Consider the following 18,666-nt stretch of genomic DNA (forward strand, 5'->3'; position numbering starts at 1 on the left):
TGCCGTTTAATGAGGCCTTGTCTGACGTTCTTCTGGGCACCTGGTCCAGGCCCGCTACAGGTCCCCCTGTAGATAGGAACGTGGCCAGACGCCACCGCCCGGCTCCGGGCGACCCTTGCTTCCTGTCCACCCACCCCACTCCCAAGAGCCGGATCATACAGGCCTCTAACTCCCAGATCTCATTCCCGACGGCTCCCCCGATCGGGAATCCAAGAGGTACGAACAGTATGGTAAGAAGATGTTCTCCTCACTGAGTTTGGGGTTGCGGTCAGTTCCACCACGTGTCTCTTGGGCCGTTATTCCCACTCTCTTTGGGACACGGTTGCGGACGTGCTGCCACAATGTCCAGAGGAGGCCTGGACTAAACTCGCCCAAGCCTTTGCAGAGGGTCGAGATGCGGCACGGTATTCTATCCGGTGTAGGCTGGATACAACGCACTCGCTAGGCAGAGCGATGGCAACGACAGTGGCGATTCGGCTGATGTCCAAAACAGCCTTATGGACATGCCGTTTGATGGCCGTCGCCTCTTTGGCGACAAGGCAGACAGTGCGCTTGAGCGCTTTAAGGACTCCAGGGCTACGGCTAAGTCCTTGGGCCTGTCGGCCCGCGCCAGCAAACTGCTGCCTTTCGCTTCTTTCGTGGCCAAGGAAGGGGCGCCCCATACGTCCTGCCAGCCACGGGCCGCACACTAACATCCAGCGCAGTGGCGACGTGGTAACCGCCGTGGCGGTGCCCGGGGACAGCGGCGAGGCCATTCCACATCCACCCCCGCAGCATCCGCCTCAAAGCCCTCCTAGTCCGAGCTTTCAGGCCCACGTGACGCCAGTGGGGGGCAGGGTTTGCCATCACCTCCTCCACTGCCGCGACATCACATCGGACAGGTGGGTGCTGCAAATCGTCCGAAAGGGCTCAGCTCGTCATGAGCCGTGGAACGCTCAGGTGCGGGGAGAATTCCCCCGCTGTGCTGAGCGTTCCACGGGAGCCAATGCACCTGTGATGAGCTTAGCTCGTCATGAGCACCGGAGCGCCGTAGCTCATGACGAGCTGAGCTCGTCATGAGCATGGGGGTGCTCTGCACGCCCCCCAGCACAGCGGGGGAATAACCCCCGCAGTGAAGGGGTTAAAACAGAGTCAAACTAAGCGGAGCCCCCTATATGCTTAGAAGACAGCTCTCACGGTCAGGGACTGCAGGGGTTTCCGTAACATCCCTGACCTCAGTCTATCTTTCCTTTACCCTGACCCCAGATTTGTCAAGACATGCTTCAAATCTCTGGTTGCTTGCCTCTTTCATCTGTTGTGTCCACAGTGTGTGGAATTCTCCTGCTCTGAATACTGATAGGGACATACTGGAGAAAGTCTCCATCACTGGCTTGTGAGATTTTTTCATTTTTACATATTTAGTAAGTTAACTGATTCAATAAAGAGTTGCTTTATTTTTATTGGTGGAAAGCTCTGACCTGGATGATAGCATGCTCACACCTCAGGTGGGAGGTCAAGATTACCTGGAACGATGATAAAAGGGGCAGAATGTCTCATTTATAGATCCATTTCAGCAGCGTTACCCAAAATGATGCCCCCCCGCAGAATGAGATGAAGGGGCCCCTGAGTCTCATATGTCTTGCAAATTTTTATGGGCCTTGGGCTGAACAGGGATACCCTTTAAGGTTTGGGGCCCCCGGAGCTGCAGGGGTTTGCTCTACGCAGTGAATCAATTTTTCTGTAGTGATCCATGTTCCTTTGCTATATGTTCCTGCACTATCAATAGAATCAATAGTACCAGAAGAGACGGCCTTTGCTCAGAGAGCAACCTTGCCAAAATCACATTTGTGAACCCCTTCCAGATTCCTCCACTTTAAATGTCTGCGCGTTGAAAAGAAATCGGAGGGACAGGTGTAAGGGGAGGGGAACAAGAGAAAGGAGAGTCATGAGAAGAAACGCAGTCAAAATGCAGACACTATTATCAACAGCCTACATAAACAGTCTTTTTATGTACTTTAGTACTTTGTTTTGGAGCCACGTTGGAAGAAGACTGCTGCACACCACTTCTATCTCTAAGCACCAGGATTTGCCTAGATTTTCATCTTCTGTGATGAAATAGATCCCAGAGATGCAAGTGCCTCTTGAAAGAGCAGCTACTTGTCAAAATGTTTTTGCCTGTTGCTTGAAGAGAGGTTTCACCCCTTTGCCATCTTTTAAATGAAGGCATATTTTCAGACAATTAACAGTGCTTAATTTGTAAAAGAATTTAGTGCCCGTGCTCACAGCTCTGCCCCAGCGGTGCTATTAAAAATAGAAACGCCAAATACCAAGGCTACATAATGTTGAATTCACTTCATGCATCTGCCTGTCCTTTATCTCACTCTTGCTATCCCAGCTCTCTTCATTTGTGTCCATTTTCCCGCCTTTCTCTCCCTCCTTCTTTCCTATTTGTATGATTTTCTCTCTGTTGCTCCTGGTCAGTATCTGATGAAAAAAAAAAAAGCCGGTTCCCAAAAGAGAGTGGTGGTGTGCCTCACTGAAAAACACCGGCTCAGATTAAGCACCGATGCAGACCACATACAAGCACATGAGGTTTAAAAATCATTGGATGCTTTGCTACTTCATTAATATAGTAACGTTAATTTTGTTTTATTTTATTTTAGGCTTTTAAGAAGTCTTATTCCGGCTCTTTTCATAAATTGGATTTATTATCTGGACTTTTGGGTGTGACTTTATTTAAAGTTCAGTGGTATGACTCTTCTGGAAGTCGGGTGGAGGATATCAAAGAGAGGAAAGAAATTAAGCAGCCTACAGTTAAATTTCATTTTGAGAAAGAAAATGATTTGCAGAAAAACTCTGAAGAAGTTAATTTTAAGGAATCCCTGGATATCCAGCAAAAGCATCACCTCGCTTATGTTTTGCACACATCTGGAACAACAGGATCTCCCAAAATAGTGAGAGTACCTCATAAATGTATAGTACCAAATATTCTCCATCTTCGGTAAGTTAATTTATGGCTTGTTTTTGCTTAAGATCTGCACATTTCAAATATTCTGAGTTGCAATACTGGGCTATTTCTTTTCCTGTTCTATGTCTCTTTTCATCACGTTGTTTTTCAAATCTATATGTCTCTGTTCAAACTTAAGATGGGAAGCTTTGCTTTTTGAAATGCCTCGTGTGGTTCTAATGTTTAGTGCAACAGGAGAGACCGTGGGTGATGGACTGACTCACTCTGGGGATTGACTGGATCTGTTTCATCTGAGCTGAGGTATCGCTCTATTGCTCTCTTTGTATGCTTGCGCCCAGCTCGGTTCCTGTGGATTCAGTCCAGATCAAGCAGGTTGACCACAGTACTGCTGGAAATGAGTGCTCGAATGGGAGGCACCTTGACTTTCGCACTGGAAGCTGTTTTAAACAAGCATTGGCATAGCCAATAGGTCTTGTCTTTCGGACCTTATAAGTGTTTAGCCATGCAACAGTTGATGTTGTTGCACCAAGGATATTGTGCTTCATAACTAAATACTTATAAGGTCTCAAAAGCGAGACATATTGGCTATGCCAATGCTTGTTTCTTAGGTCAGCAATAAAAACGAAGCAGATGAAGAGAGCAAAAAAAGAGAAATTCTGGTTAGAGGATGGACAGTGTATACATGTCCACTAACTTGTTTGTTTTAACTTTCAATTCTCCTTGAAGCTAATATCAGATATTGTAAGCCTGCTTTTGCTTTCTTGCAACAACTTGGCCATGATCAAATACCCTATTCTGTTGTTAATTTTATAAGATGTTCACTGGCAGTTAGGACGAGCCATGGCGACTTGTCCTGAGGGCATTTATCAGTACTCTTAATATTTTTAATTTTCTGTTTTCTAACTGTATTGATGTCATATTAATGTACTTTATGTGTGTTTTAACTTTGCTTTTAAGGCTTTTTATGACTGAAAGAACATTTCCTTTTAACTTGGATACACTTTGGGCACCATGTTTACCCTCCGCTATTGTAGGCAGCCTCAAAGGCAGGACGAGAAAGAAACATACTACAAACAAACACCTCAGCATTCACTGGAAAATATACCCCCAACCCTACAAGGAGTACAACCTACGCCCCAAAACACAAACTGTATTTGCTTGCTCACATACTTTCACAGGGAGACATATTTTTGCATCAGTGATTCAAAAATAAGGCAGTGATTATTCAGCACATTTGAGAGAAGTCTGACTTTGGCTGCTAATAAAGAAATGGTAGCCTGGATCAGGCCAGTGACACGCAGCGCTCGCTAAATGCTTTGCATTTTCTTTAGGATCAGATGGACACATGTTACCCATTCCTTCATGAGTGGTAGACTCCACTGTGCATCTGTTTTACTGTAACCCAGGAGGGTATTATTAAAACGAACGTACAGCAGGTGGTTTTAAGCAGCATACAGATTCTGAATCTTGGATAGCCTTGGCATATAAGCTAGGGATGGTGGACAAATTCCCAGACTTGTGAGATGACGAAAGGAGGGACAGAATGAGGGAAGAGATAGCCTGTGAAGTATCGGAAAGAAGTGCTATTAGAAGATTAGAAGACAGTGACAGGCTGAGGTGAAAGGAGGAGTCCACATGGAAGCAGAGAGACTCTGGTGAAAGGAGGAACAGGGTGACAAGGTGAAAGGAGGAACAGTGCGACAAGGTGAAAGGAGGAACAGCAGTGAAGTACCGATGGGAGAGCCATGAAGAAACTGAATGGATGAGATGGAGAGTGAAAAGGCTGGGATGAAAAAATTGAATTTTAGGATATCGCAACTGACGCGGGCATTGAAGCGAGGCGCGCGTGGTAAGGGAGGGCCTTCACACACGCAATAAAAGAAGCTAAATGGCAGCTGTGCACGATGGCAGCTGTGCACGTCACGACCGCACTTGTGCGCGTGATAGTAAGCTGGTTGCCGGGAAAGTAGCACTTTTCAAAGCAGCTACTAAATGTCTCGTCCAGTCTAGCGCATGTGCTGGATCAGGCCGAGACCTAAAAAGAATGGCTCCTCAATTTTGGCAAGGTAGAGCCAGAATTTAGGGGATATTTCCTCTATTTATTGGGAGATTGTAGAGAATTAACTCCTAGTATCCTATGAGCACCTCAGGTTCTCCTATTGTAAAAGATTTTGAACCTCAGGCATGTGGTGAGATGTTTCCCAGCATAGAATATCAGCTGTGCTATCTCCTGAATGGAGCACGAGGGTTCCCCCCATTTTATTCATTGATAGGGTGACAACCTCCATCCGGTTCATTTGACATTGTTTCCATTCCTGAACCTTTGTGTTATAGCCTAATGAATTCTGGGTGATGTAGTCTTTCTTTTACTTCTATTTACCTAAGTAGAGTAATACATATTAAATCAGTGATTTGTAGGCAAAATGTTCAGGACTGTAGACAGTGTCCATAATGACTTAGAGCAGGTGGTCATCCTATCAAGAGTGTAGGACAGTCCCTGCGATCCTCACTGGGAGAGGCTAGTGCATATATGTGACCCACAGTAGTTTTAGTAACAGGGTCTGAGTATGGTGTGCTAACTTTTTGAAGGGGACAACAAGCTTCCAAAGGGATATGTCCCAGCTGGAACTGTGCTAACTTTTTGAAGGGGGTAACAAGCCTCCAAATGGATATTTCCCAGTTGGAACTGGACTAACTGGACGTGGCAATGCATTGCCTTGGACTTTTGTGACATGTGGTTGGATAGCAGAGACTTTAGTGACCCAGAAGTGTAAAATGTCTCACTTAACATGCTCATGAGGTGGTGGCCAGGCTTTTCCTGAGAAGCCACCCTTGGCACTGGGCTTGTGATCTAGGGTCTAGAGAGAGGTGTGGAATTCTATTACTTGTTTTCATTATGTGTCATTTCCCAAACCCACACACAAAGTCCATTGCTTGCCATTGACCCCAGTATAGGTACCTGCTCTTGACCAGGTCTGTTAGTGGGTTTAGCTAGATCTGAGTAGTCCACAAAGGTGTAGATTGAACACTGCCTGCCTCAGATCTATCCCTATTCATGCCATTGCTGTTTGAAGAAAGAAGGGGAGTCAAATATTTAAGTTGCTGGTCTGCAGTTCCAGGACCCTGCAACATTGGGTTTAGTTTTGTGTGCTGTGTGGACCTAGATTTGCCATGCAGCTTTGGATGATGTACTGAGTGATTTGAGTATATCTATATATTTTGTTTATTTGCTGTTTGACGAATGAGCCACCAAATTTACTGTGGATATACTGCAGTTAATACATTTCTTTTAAAACACTCATGGGCAGATTGACAAAGATCAGTTGCACTTTTGAGTAGGTTTACAATTTGTAGTAAATTTGCTACTTTCATTATTCACAAATCTGAGTGTAAGCGTACTACAAAACAATAAGTAACATGCCTCCAGCCCCAGAGTAATGCAGTTAGCTTAGTCTTGTGTGGGTGGGCGACGTCCCTCCTTAAAAACCTCCCTCACCCTCTGTAAAGCCCTTTTACTCCACACTAATCCCTTCCCCTTAAGTAGTAAGACTCTACCTTTTCCCACCTACCCCCCTGTGTTCCTCCCACATTTACTGCTAAAATCTGTGCTTGCAAGTGCGGAGACTATAGGCAAAACTTACATTCTGTGGGACGTTTTATAATCGTATTAAACGTACTACAAAGTGCAGTTTGAGAATCAGGCCCTCAGTATTTTGGAACAACCCTTCTTTCATGAACACAGTGACAAGTCCTGTTAAGACCTCTTCAATTTTAATTTTTCATTTTGCAGAATCTTTTATCTCTTTTTTTAGAAAGTGTGAAGTTTTAGACGCGTGCAGAAGTGTTAGTATCATGTCTGCCTCTTATCTAGGCTGTCATTTTTATTGTTTTTGTTATGGACGGTGCCATAACATCATCGAAGTTCATAGTGGAAGCTGACACGTTTTTATTGTGTTAGTTATTGAAGTATATTGCCTATATGTAAATCGAGATGGTGCATTTATTGCCATATTTGTTTAGTCTTAATGAGACTTTAGTGTCAGCAAGTACTGTTTTATTTTATAAACATGAGTCAAAATCAGATATCTGACTATTAATTGGAGGGGCTTTACCTAGAATGATCACATCAGAGGTCACTCCCATTTGCAGCAACAACAACCAGTTCTGGGAGCGGTGCAGTTAGGTGATCTTCAACCTTGAACTGCTTATCATTCCTGAGCAATGACTCTGATAGAGGATAGCTAAATTGCTATTTTTTGCGGGGAGAATGTATGCTGTGCAATCCATTTTAAGAAACCCATTTTATAGGCTTGCTACTTTCTGCTTCTGCTAAAGCAGCGAAAGGGTGTTTTGGATTCTAGGAACTTGTTAACCATGTTACGAATGTTCCTATTTTTTTTTACCTGGCCATCGTACATTGCTGCATTTATTTTCTCACTCTACGTGGTTACCCTTATTATTTTATGCATTCGACTTGTATTTTAGATATAAACATTCTGAAATATATTCCCTGTTTCATAGTGCTATTTTGAGTTTGTTATTCATTTATGAAAGAGGGTTTGGAGTGCTACTGTGCTCCTGAACTTATCTATTGTGACCAGAAAAGATTTACTGCACAGCACTGCGCATTGGGCGGTGTGTGGGTCACAGGCCAACTGGATTTATAATTGGTATTGGAGCCTTGAACTAAATCCTTGCGCCAGGTGGTTAGACATCCGACCCCTATAGCTATGGAAGACCCTAGAGTGTGACACTGCCTGTTATTTTGTTAGTGGTGTTTTTCTAAGTAAGATTTTCTCAGTAAAAGAAATGTTTAGCTTTTAAAAGATCCAATGTTGCAGATTAGGAAAAGTCTTTGATGTCCACACAAGCTCGCAGGGAAATGTGTCACATTGAAGCTATAGATGTTCCAGCAGCCTGAATTGGTTATATGATATATAACACATGGGAGCCTGTAATCCCTGTATAAAACTATGCATCACATGTTCTTATTGCAGTCTAGCTGAGACGATTATAGTCCCCTATAATAAAGAAATGCTGTATGCTGCTCAACTGTAATGAGCCATTACATTTAAGTTGTGACTTAATAATGCATGCTGCAGCAGCCAGCAGCCAAGGCGAAAGGGAGGCCACAGAGCACACCTACAACTGCAGTTTAAACAAGTGAAACGAGAACTGGCTTGTCGGCTTCTGATTGGTTTACCTACATGAACAGTTATCAGAAGAAAGGAGATGTTTATGGTAACTTGTTTGTTTTTCCCAAACTCTAAGCCATTACAGGAAAGGATGAATCACTACAGGTTTCAACAATTTCTGAGATACATTATTTTTTTGTCAGATTTACAATAAATAATTCTAATGTATTTTTTTCCAAACAAATTAGTAAATGTTTGTTTGTGTTTAATTTTGCACCAAAGGTTAAGCTTGAATTCTTCATATTAGCAACTATGCTGTTTCTTTCACATGAAAAAGCAGCAAACCAAAGATTTAAGCGGTTTGTGGGAGGAGCTATGGTGTCACTATATATTATTAGGAATAAAATACATCTGCCATATACAAAGATTATATTGCATCGGAGTTCTATGACCTTATAAAGGATATCAACCTTCAACCACTTTCCTCTATATTGTCATGGAACACCTCGTTGATTTCCAATAGCCTTATGATGTACGGCAAGGGTACTGCATCCCATATCTCACTGGTAAATGACTTATTGTAGCAAGTTAGGAAGACTACTAATATTCATATCCACATAGTCCTTTTACAGAATAGATAGTCTACCAATTTGTAAACAGTTTTGTGTTGCAACTTTATATACAGAAACATGTTGAGTATATGGATTCTGTGTTTTTAATAGATGGTGATTTTATCTGGAACCTATTGGGATTAAGCAGCTCTGAGGAATGGAAACAATAGGAGAATACATATTGGAACATTCCCCCTACGTCCCAAATATACCAGAAAAACAGATGCCTTTGGTGTACTTTTGGTGAAGAACCTGGAATCCCTTGGCCTTCGGTGCCTGAATGGCTGGATCAGAGTGACCTATATGCATGTCTCCCCTTTACCACTAGCCACCCCGGATTACATCTGGATCTCCATTGACTATTTCCATTTTATCAGCGTCTTTCAGATCACACCTAAAATCTCCAGCGATCATGCAGTATTTACTGTGCTCTAGATTACTGCTGATAGGCAACCAAAGGGACATGGCCCCCTTAACCATATCATCTCGAAGTGGGATGAATTGAATATAAATAAAAGGGCCGCTGTTAGTCGAGCTTACAGAATAACAGCGATCTATGACGAAAACCCCAATCTTATAATAGGGTTGGACAGAGTGATAACCTTCTTCCAAGGCAGCTCAACAAGCCTTAGTAGTGGAGAAAAGACCAAGAAACAGATTAACGGTAGAGGAGGGTCTAAGGGAACATTTAAAGACTTAGCGTGGACACTTTCCCCAAATAAAGCACAATAAACACTAACAGAAGTCCACGGGTCTAACAGGTCCAGGTAACCTACAGAGTTGCACTGATCTCAAAGACAAAAAGCTCTACAAAAGGAGGAAAAATTACTGCTATTTAGCAGAAACAAAAAGCCTAAGGAAAATCCTAAAAGGAGGATGGATTCCCATCACTCACCTAGGCCTCCATCAAGAGCTCAGTACCAGCTCAGGGTACCGACGGACAGAGCGGGGCCTCTTTTCCTGATACATTCTGTTAGACCTGGCATCCATGGCGTGGTTTCCACTGTCTTTTTGCCTCTACCTCCTGTATTTTTGACGCTGTGCTGGATTTCGTTTTTGCTGGTTTAGATGCTTTGGGCACTTTGCCACTGTCAAAGTGCAAGTGCTCCCCAGGTAAATTGTTATTGTGATTGGTTATCCATGATTGGCATATTTGTGTTACCAGGAAGTCCCTAGTAAAGTGCACTAAGTGTGCCAGGACAGGTGATCCAAATGCTACTAGTTGGCCTGCAGCACTGATTGTGCCACCCACATGTGTAGCCCTAAAATGGTGTCTCAGGCCTGCCACCTCAGTTCCTGTGTGCAGTCTGTGGACTGCCTTGTCAACCTGGCCAGTATCCCCACTGACCGGCCTAACCCTTTCCTTTCTTACCACATTGGACACCCATATGGAAGGCCCAAGGTACCCCCCTGGGCAGGGTGCAGTGTATGTGAAAGGTAGAGCATGCACTAGTGTTGGTGACATGCGCTGGTAGTGAATTACAGCCATTTTCGTTTTTCACTATTGTAAGGCTATCTTTCCCATAGGCTACAATGGGGAATGATGTGTACAGTGGTTACCTGCATATCTTCCCATAGGAGCAAGATACGACATAAAATTCTGGTATCCCTGAACTCAGAATTTAATAACACATCTTTTAGGAAAGGTGTTTTTTAAATCCTGTGTTTGAGAACAGCACTTTTAGAAAGTGGCTGTTCTCTTGTCTGACCTTTCTGTGTGCCTCGGCCTGTTTGTGACTTGACTGTCTGGTTTGTTAGTGACAGGGGCAGGGTGGCTCCCAGAGGCTGAGTGGGCCATCCCTGGGCTGAATGGCTCCGTCTGCATCTAGAGTGGTGGGAGGGGATAGCACCGGGGCCTGAATAGGGCTGTGCCTGCCTTCCACAATGCTGGCTCCACCTCTTGCTCGGCGGCTGACGACCCTGCCCTTCTCTCTGAAAGGAAAGGAGAAGCCAGGAAAACAAAGTGCTCAAGAAACATCCAGAACTGGTTCAGACCGGGCTTAGAGCCCCCCTGCATCCTGCACAAAGGGAACAAAGAATTTTTGGGGTATATGTACAGGACCCCAGTGTAATGACCTGCTTTTCTGTATATTTTGGTGCTTCTATATGGAAAAAACAAGGACCCCCTGGGTAGTGACTCCACCAGACTCCTAGGGCAGGGTAAACAATTTGTATGCAAAAAATCCTAGGCAATCTTAACAGTAGATAAACAAGTAAATAGACCCAAGTGTTAAAAGGAAACGGGCAAAAAAGGATATAATCATTTGTGAAAGGCAAACATGTTTTTAATACACATAATAAAAATCATATAGATAACTGACTATATGACAATTCAAATTTAAAAATATATGCATAGATATATATATATAGATACATATAATAACATAAATTACAACATTTGAAATAAAAAGACACCATCAATTACTAAAAGGTGTCCACGACCAGGGTGAAGATAAAGTACTCGACGCGCGTTTCGGCGAAAAACGCCTTCTTCAGGAGCCACAAGTTACAATCTGAAATTACATATAAAGAATAAATAAGGTACAATTCATAAGTGGCTTACAATCTTAAGTTAAATACATTAGGTTAATCAATTTACATAAAAAAATTACAATGTTACATAACATATTACCTATAACCTAAAGCACTTGGGTCCAAGAATTATTACTTTGTTTCTCACATGTCATATGATAGACATATTCTGGAACGAGATTATGAGTACTCAAAAACACTTCTAAACTCAAATTATCAAATTTAACATAAAACATGGCTCTATGTATATCATATTTATGACAACATCTGAGATCAAGACAAACCCCAATGTATATAATGATAGCAACTTACAAAGGGAAACAGGAAAAACACACAGTTGGTATCTTTGTATAAGTGACAGGCAGACGATATACCTAAACACAAGAAACAAATATGTCAGAATTATTAGTGATATTACTGATGCGAGGTGAAATAAGAGCCAAATGAGCACATGATATCATATAGTAGCAAAAAACAGGTGGAAGACCGCATACTGATTAATAGATAATATCGTTAATACTAGGGCAACCTAAACAGATCTAAATCATGAACCTAAAGGATCCATATATAGGCAATGTCAGGAAATCGCTGAGTGCAGAAGACTCTACAAAAAATTCACATTCACTCATAATCAGTCATACCTGTGAAATTAATTTGTCGTATCTTTGCTGAGAAATAGTGATAAAAAAGTCCCGCTTGAGATCAAAAGCACAAAACTCGAGAGCGCAGCCGGTAGATATTCACTCGCTGTATCCCAACTGGTAGCTGTAACATACAATGATGCCCAAATCGAGTCTCTTTAGAGAACAGAGTATAATAATGAAGATGTTGACACTCGTCGGGATTAAGCACACAAGAAAGAACCAATTACCTTGATTAGTTTCTTCAGAGCCCCGATGAATAATAATCGAGACGTGTAGTCCTAAAAAGTCTCAGCGTCAATGGTGTGCTTAAAATAATGTACCTAGAAGGAAGGCATGTATATAAATCAGATATCTGGTATTGCAATCTCTATTTGATGAGAATTGTTAAATCTGGCTATCGACTCATTTACCTGAGCACGGTACAAACATATGTTGCTGTTAATCAATATCCCACAAAAGACCGGCGTGTAGACGATCAATATTCTGTCTTTGTATTTCACAACGTAAATAGCTGTGAATATAAAAACACCCGAGTCAGATATGTATAGCACCAGCGCATAGTTCCCAAAACTTGCTGATAATCAAGGCTTTAGTCAAAACAGGACGTACTCATAACCTTAAATAATTGAACCAATCCCAAGCGGAATCTCACTTGGAGTTTATATTCAAAGCAAATGAATCGACAGAAGTGCCGTATGGGTAATAACGGCGGTCTTCATGGAAATACAAACATCGGTACAACCGTTAATATAGGCAAAAGGTATGCGATAAAAAAAAAATTCAACAACAGATGTCCAAAATACAAACTAAAAAAAGTTGGACGAAATTAGTATTTCGTGTCCCTAATCTGTACCACAGAGGTTACAAGTCTCACCTGATATAGGAAACAATTAAAGCCGGATAAGGCTCACGAAGTAACTGCGGTGCGGCGTGCCGTCGGCCGAAAATGGAATCATTGGGAAGGTACTGGCCAATCCATTTAAATATTGCACCTAGTGGGAGGGGCTCGAAAAAACACCTGGGAAGTACTAATAGAGATAGACGAAAGACTGAAATGAGAAAATACGGCAATCATGATGTATCTTTCCGTAGGGAAAATATCGTCTAGTCTGTAAATGCCTAATATCAATATTAACAAAGTATGGCAGTATGCAACGAAAAAAATAACAGTACAAGAAAAAAGGGTTGTATAACAGACGAGCCAGCCTCATAGACGAGATGGTAAAAACATCCCCTTCCTATGTGATATTTTGTATATAGGACAGGCGTCGATTTCCAAGAGTATTCACATGTTTAAAATAACCCACCTAGTGGGAGCAAGCCCCTTTGAGGTGCCAAATGAGCCCCATGTCTCGGTGGAGAAAAAAACATATAAATTTAAGATGGATCGCGATGAACATGACTACGAAAAGATGATCTTCTAGGAAACGAGCTCATCGATGTGGAAAACATTATTGATACTACCTATGGTTAGTATCTATGGTAATATATATGATAAAATAAAATGTCGATATCAGATTGAAATGGGCAAAGATAATGAGTTATAAACAGACTTATTGCTACAAAGAGATGAATATCATAGTGGAATAGGACCCTACTAAAATTAGTCTGAACAATTGCTAGCTGTCTGTCATCTACCTATTTCTATTGTTAACCCGTGGGAAAGTGCTAATAGCTTGAACATTACCTAATAGAACTAGGAAATTAAATAATCGCATTTTCCCAAGGGATATCAGAATTGAGTCCCTTCTTGAAAGTACCAAGTGAAAAAATCCAGAAGACTTCTCGCTTCTTTCTGGCTTTCCCACCACCTTTGCTTTCTGGGAGTCTGATCTTCTCAATAATGCACCATTTAAATTCATCTGGTGCATGTTGTTTCTCTTGAAAATGTTTCACCAACGGAGCCGTGGTTTTGTTGGTACGAATGGCTGAGCGATGCTCAGTGAGCCTCACCTGGATAGGTCTGGAGGTTTCCCCAACATACCCTAGCTGACACGGACATAAAATGAAGTAGATGCAGTTCGCGGTTTTACAGTACCACATGTTACTTGCACTGACACGGCAACCATTGTGCTCAAATGACTCACCTCCCATGATGTTATGACACTATTTACAAGACGAACATTTAACCGTGCCTTTAACAGGGAAGTTGTTGTCGATGGACCTTTGAACAAATTCAGATGTAGAATGGTTAGCAGTATATCGTGAATGCACAATGAAATCCTTCAAATTTTTGTTTAGTTTATGAGCAAACAGGGGTTTGTCAAGCTTAATCTGTGATGTTGGATTGGAATTTAAAATATGCCAATTAGTGTTCACAATATGTTTTACCGTATTGTCTAGGGTTGAGTGCTTGGTAACACAGACAAGTTGGGTAGTCCCAGGAACAAAAGGACTACACCCCCAGCTTTCCCCCCTGAACTCTACTGAGAGAGTTCTGTCCTTCCTAGAGTGCTTGGTCCAATTGTGGTGCCTCTGGAAGTTGTACCTGTGGTTTGGGAAGCTGGACAAGGAGAAAGTAAGACAATCTGCAAATTTTCACGCATCGCTCGCTTGCGGAGCGCATCCCGGACAGTGCGAGGAAATACCCGCCACAACGAAGATCGAGATCGTCGCAGCGCCTGTTGCCGCTGCAAGAACCGACGCATCCTTCTCTTGCGGAACGCTTCGCTCCGGTGCGGGAAAATTACCATCGCTGCGAGTATCGTCGCAGAGCCTGTCATCACTGGGTGAGAATGCCGCACCGCTTGCTCGCGGACCGCATCACGTCGCTGTGAGTATTGTCGCAGAGCCATCGCATCGAGGGGCCGCGAGAGGAGAAGATTGGCGCTGCGCTGCACAGCGCATCACCGCCACACCTGAGATCCTCGCCGCCCCGAAGATCGTCTCATCGTGCCTTTGCAAGATGCATCCTACGGAACCTCCGAACCGGAATCCATACAAGGTATCGCCTCCCTCCCCATACAGACCATATTCGTCGCAACACGCCCGCTGCGTCCAGCTGGGCTGTCGCATCGCCTCCCCAGGGTCTCAGGAGTGACGCATCGCTTGTATTTCAACGCTGCAGCTTTCACTTGGAACTTTTGTCGCATCTAAGTACTTTTGGCTAAATGTGATGCAACTGTGGATTATTTTGACGCAAACCCTAGATCTCTTTTAAAATCATATTCTTGAACTGTGTATCTTGGATTTTTGTCATTTTGGTCTTGTGTAGTTTAGATTAAATAACTTTATTTTTCTAAACTGATGTGGAGTCCTTTTGTGGTGTTTTCACTGTGTTACTGTGAGTGTTGGTATAAATACTTTACATTTTGCCTTTGATAAGCCTGTCTGCTCGTCCCAAGCTACCAAAGGGGTGAGCAGGGGTTATCTAAGCAGTGTATCCCCTTTACCCTGACTAGAAGCAAGGGTCCCTATTTGGACATTGGTACCTACCTCTGCCAACTAGAGACCCCCAGATCTAACATTGGTGGTCAGCTGTGAGGATTTGAACTTGTATTTGTACTTGACCCACAGTAATTGGTGTACATCACTAGTTTAGTGCAGACCACTACGCAGCCACATAATGTGTTTGGATTTTTGATTCTATTTTTGAGTAACTCTTCAAAGCACCATGTCTCAGAAGGCAGCAAGTGCGCCAGCAGAATTGGAGTTTGGCATTGAGGATCTGTATTCTTACAAAGTTGTACAGCTCAAACAATTCTGCAAAGATCGTAGTTGCCCTGTGAAAAGCAGCGCCAGAAAGGAGGAGCTGCAGAAAATCTTGAAGGTCTGGTGGGAGGCCGAAGAGGGAAATGATGCAAGTGGAAGGGATGGCTTTCAACCCCAAGATCTGCCTGTGAGCAGACCAGGCTCAAGGCCTGGCAGCAACCATTCCAGTAGGGATTTCACTCCAGAAGAGTTAGAGGAGAATCATAGAGTGAGAAACTATGACTTGGAAGTCATGAGTATACAGATGAAGCAATTGGAAATGGAGAAAGAGAGAGACATGGCGGCAGAGGAGAGCAAGTATGCCCGTGCCCTGAAGGAAAATAAATTGCTTTTGGCTCATGAGTTGAGCATGAGAGAACTGGATATCAAGGCCAAGGAGCTGGAGTCCAGTTCAAATGGTGGCAGCGCACAGCCAGTGCAGGGGGGTAAAGTATATATTCCCAAGGATTTGGTACAGAATTACAATAGGAGTGAGGATATCTATGCCTGGTTTACCTCTTATGAGGTTGCTCTGAGAATGAATGATGTGCCTGAACATCATTGGTGGCGGGCCTGTGGAAACATTTTGAGGCTTCGGGGAAGAGAGCTCTAGAGCCCTTAGAATTAGCAGGTACCATGACCTATCCCAATATGAAGGAGGCCCTATGTCTCAGGTATGGACTTACTCCAGAGCAGTACAGACTGCAGTTTAGGAACTCCAAGAAGAAAGAGTCTGAGACTTGGATGGAGTGTGTGAATCTGTACTCGCGTGCACTGGAAGGTTGGATGAAGGGCAGCAAAGTAACTGATTTTAAGGGGTTGTTGCATTTAATTAGTTGGGAGCACTTGAGTAGTCTTTGTGTTCCAGAGCTGCGCCAGCATCTTTTAGACAGCAAGCTCACAGACCCCATTGAGCTTGCTAAGGAGGCGGACAGCTGGACCAGTACCAGGGTCCACAGCGGAATTGTGGGTACCACAGCCAAAGGTGGGAAGGGTCTCCAGTAGAATAGTGGTGGGGACAAGGGTAACCAAAAGGAGTTCTCTCAAGGGACCCAAAATAGTTCCCAGGGAAAGGAGTCCCAACCCCCCAAACCTAAACAACCATGGCCCCCTAGGGGCAGACTGGACAACAGGGGTCCCCCTACCTGCTATCACTGCAATGAGGTGGGACATGTTATCAATAGGTGTCCCAAGAAATCCCCAGCACCCACTGGTGCTCCAAAACCGGGTTTAGTGAGTGTAGCTTTGGTAGAGGATTTCATTTATAGTGAAGGGATGGGACCAGCAGTTATGACCCTTGTCTCCCTAGGAGACCAAGAGATGGTCCAGGAAACCTACCTGCCCCCGAACACTTAGAAATACGGGCAAAAGGTGACCATCAGTGGGAGGGAGATAGAGGCTCTGAGAGACACATGAGCCAGTGTGACATCCGTGAGGTGTCAGTGGGTGTCTGAAGAGCAGTTCGTTCCCAATATACTTCACCCAGTAGTTGCAGCTGATTACTCGGTGCACCTCTGCAAAGTGGTGTAGGTTCCATTTGATTGGAGGGGGGTCTCAAGTCTCATGAAGGTTGTTGTGAGTCCATCCATGCCTGTAGACTGTCTGCTAGGTAATGACCTGGAGAGTTCCCTATGGAAGGAGGTGGAACACCAGGCTCATATGGAGATGTTGGGTCTGCCTGAGTGTGTCTGTGTGACCACTCGGTCTATGGCATCCATTAGGGGTGATTGAGCGAACCTGGAGCCTGAAATAGTGGCCCAGGTACCTGCCAGGAAGCAGAGGGGCATGGGGCTCGGGAAACCCGCCCCCACCGTTCTCATGGCCGAGGAAGGAGCAGAACCTGAGGGGCATGCCATAGAGCCTACCGGGGAGCAGGTGGCCGAAATGGAGGACTTACCTGAGCTGACCCATTGGCAGCAAGAAGGTGGCCCCTCCAGGGAGGAATTCTGCAAAGCGCAGATGGAATGCCCTTCTCTCATTGGTGTGCGGCAGTAGGCTGCAGACCAGGCAGCAGGTGGAGCGTCCAATGATCATCTCATTTACTGGGAAGATGGGTTGCTTTATAGTGAGCCTAAGTTCGCTGAGCCCGGTGCAGCCCATGTGCTAGTGGTACCTGAGCGCTTCAGGGACTTTGCTGGATTTCGTTTTTGCTGGTTTAGATGCTTTGGGCACTTTGCCACTGCTGACCAGTGTCAAAATGCAAGTGCTCCCTAGGTAAATTGTTATTGTGATTGGTTATCCATGATTGGCATATTTGTGTTACCAGGAAGTACCTAGTAAGTACCTAGTAAAGTGCACTAAGTGTGCCAGGGGATCCAAATGCTACTAGTGGGCCTGCAGCACAGATTGTGCCACCCACATGAGTAGCCCTAAAATGGTGTCTCAGGCCTGCCACCGCAGTGCCTGTGTGCAGTCTGTGGACTGCCATGTCAACCTGGCCAGTTTCCCCAATGACCAGGCCTAACCCTTCCCTTTCTGTCCACATTGGACACCCCTATGGAAGGCCCAAGGTACCCCCCTGGGCAGGGTGTAGTGTATGTGAAAGGTGGAGCATGTACTAGTGTGGGTGACATGCTCTGGTAGTGTTTAAGTTCAAGTTTAATGTTTATTGCTTGATTAATTAAAATCATCACAATACCCCCCTCCCCTACAAAAAAAAATAAAAAATAAGTTTGATCTGCTCACGCAGCTGGAAATGTCATTGTGCAACAATCATATGATATCTGTGCTGTATCTCACATACATTTCATATGTATAAAATTCTGTTTATTATAAAATCGTTCTAAACTATGCTTAGATCTAGTTACAGCAGAGAAAGTTAAAATAATATGCCATCAAATAAAACTATGGAGATATGTTACGTGCAATTATGATTTGGGATTGTCCGCTTGCAATAGGCAGCTGTTAACTGCTTTCATAAACTTGACTCCTCGGCAAGACAGGATGCTTGAGGAGCCTTCCAACCAGCTTATCACTGCTTGTCTGCTAGAGCGAATGTTCAGGTTGATAAAAATCGTCTTTAGATACTGTCTCCTTTGGGTTAACATAGCCGGACAGGCGCACAACAAGTGGGCCAAGGTTTCCTTTTGGAATCCGCATAAGCGACA

At 43.9% G+C, this 18,666-nt stretch overlaps 1 protein-coding gene and 1 long non-coding RNA gene across 2 annotated transcripts in view; one reads left to right on the forward strand and one right to left on the reverse strand.

Moving 5' to 3' along the window:
- AASDH (aminoadipate-semialdehyde dehydrogenase) overlaps window positions 1-18,666 on the forward strand; it is a 550,271-nt gene that overhangs the window by 58,116 nt on the left and 473,489 nt on the right. Inside the window, exon 4 of the mRNA XM_078678161.1 lies at window positions 2,643-2,980. Within this exon, the coding sequence (XP_078534287.1) occupies window positions 2,643-2,980 (338 nt within the window). The remainder of the gene's footprint in view (window positions 1-2,642; window positions 2,981-18,666) is intronic.
- Window positions 11,086-18,666, reverse strand: part of LOC144821296 (uncharacterized) — a 76,072-nt gene continuing 68,491 nt past the window's right edge. Inside the window, exons 2-3 of the long non-coding RNA XR_013608320.1 lie at window positions 11,538-11,599; window positions 11,086-11,206 (exon numbers count right to left, since the gene is read on the reverse strand). This is a non-coding gene — a long non-coding RNA (uncharacterized LOC144821296). The remainder of the gene's footprint in view (window positions 11,207-11,537; window positions 11,600-18,666) is intronic.

The sequence above is a fragment of the Lissotriton helveticus genome, chromosome 2_2, assembly GCF_964261635.1.
Source record: "Lissotriton helveticus chromosome 2_2, aLisHel1.1, whole genome shotgun sequence".
NCBI classification, from domain to species: Eukaryota; Metazoa; Chordata; class Amphibia; order Caudata; family Salamandridae; genus Lissotriton; species Lissotriton helveticus.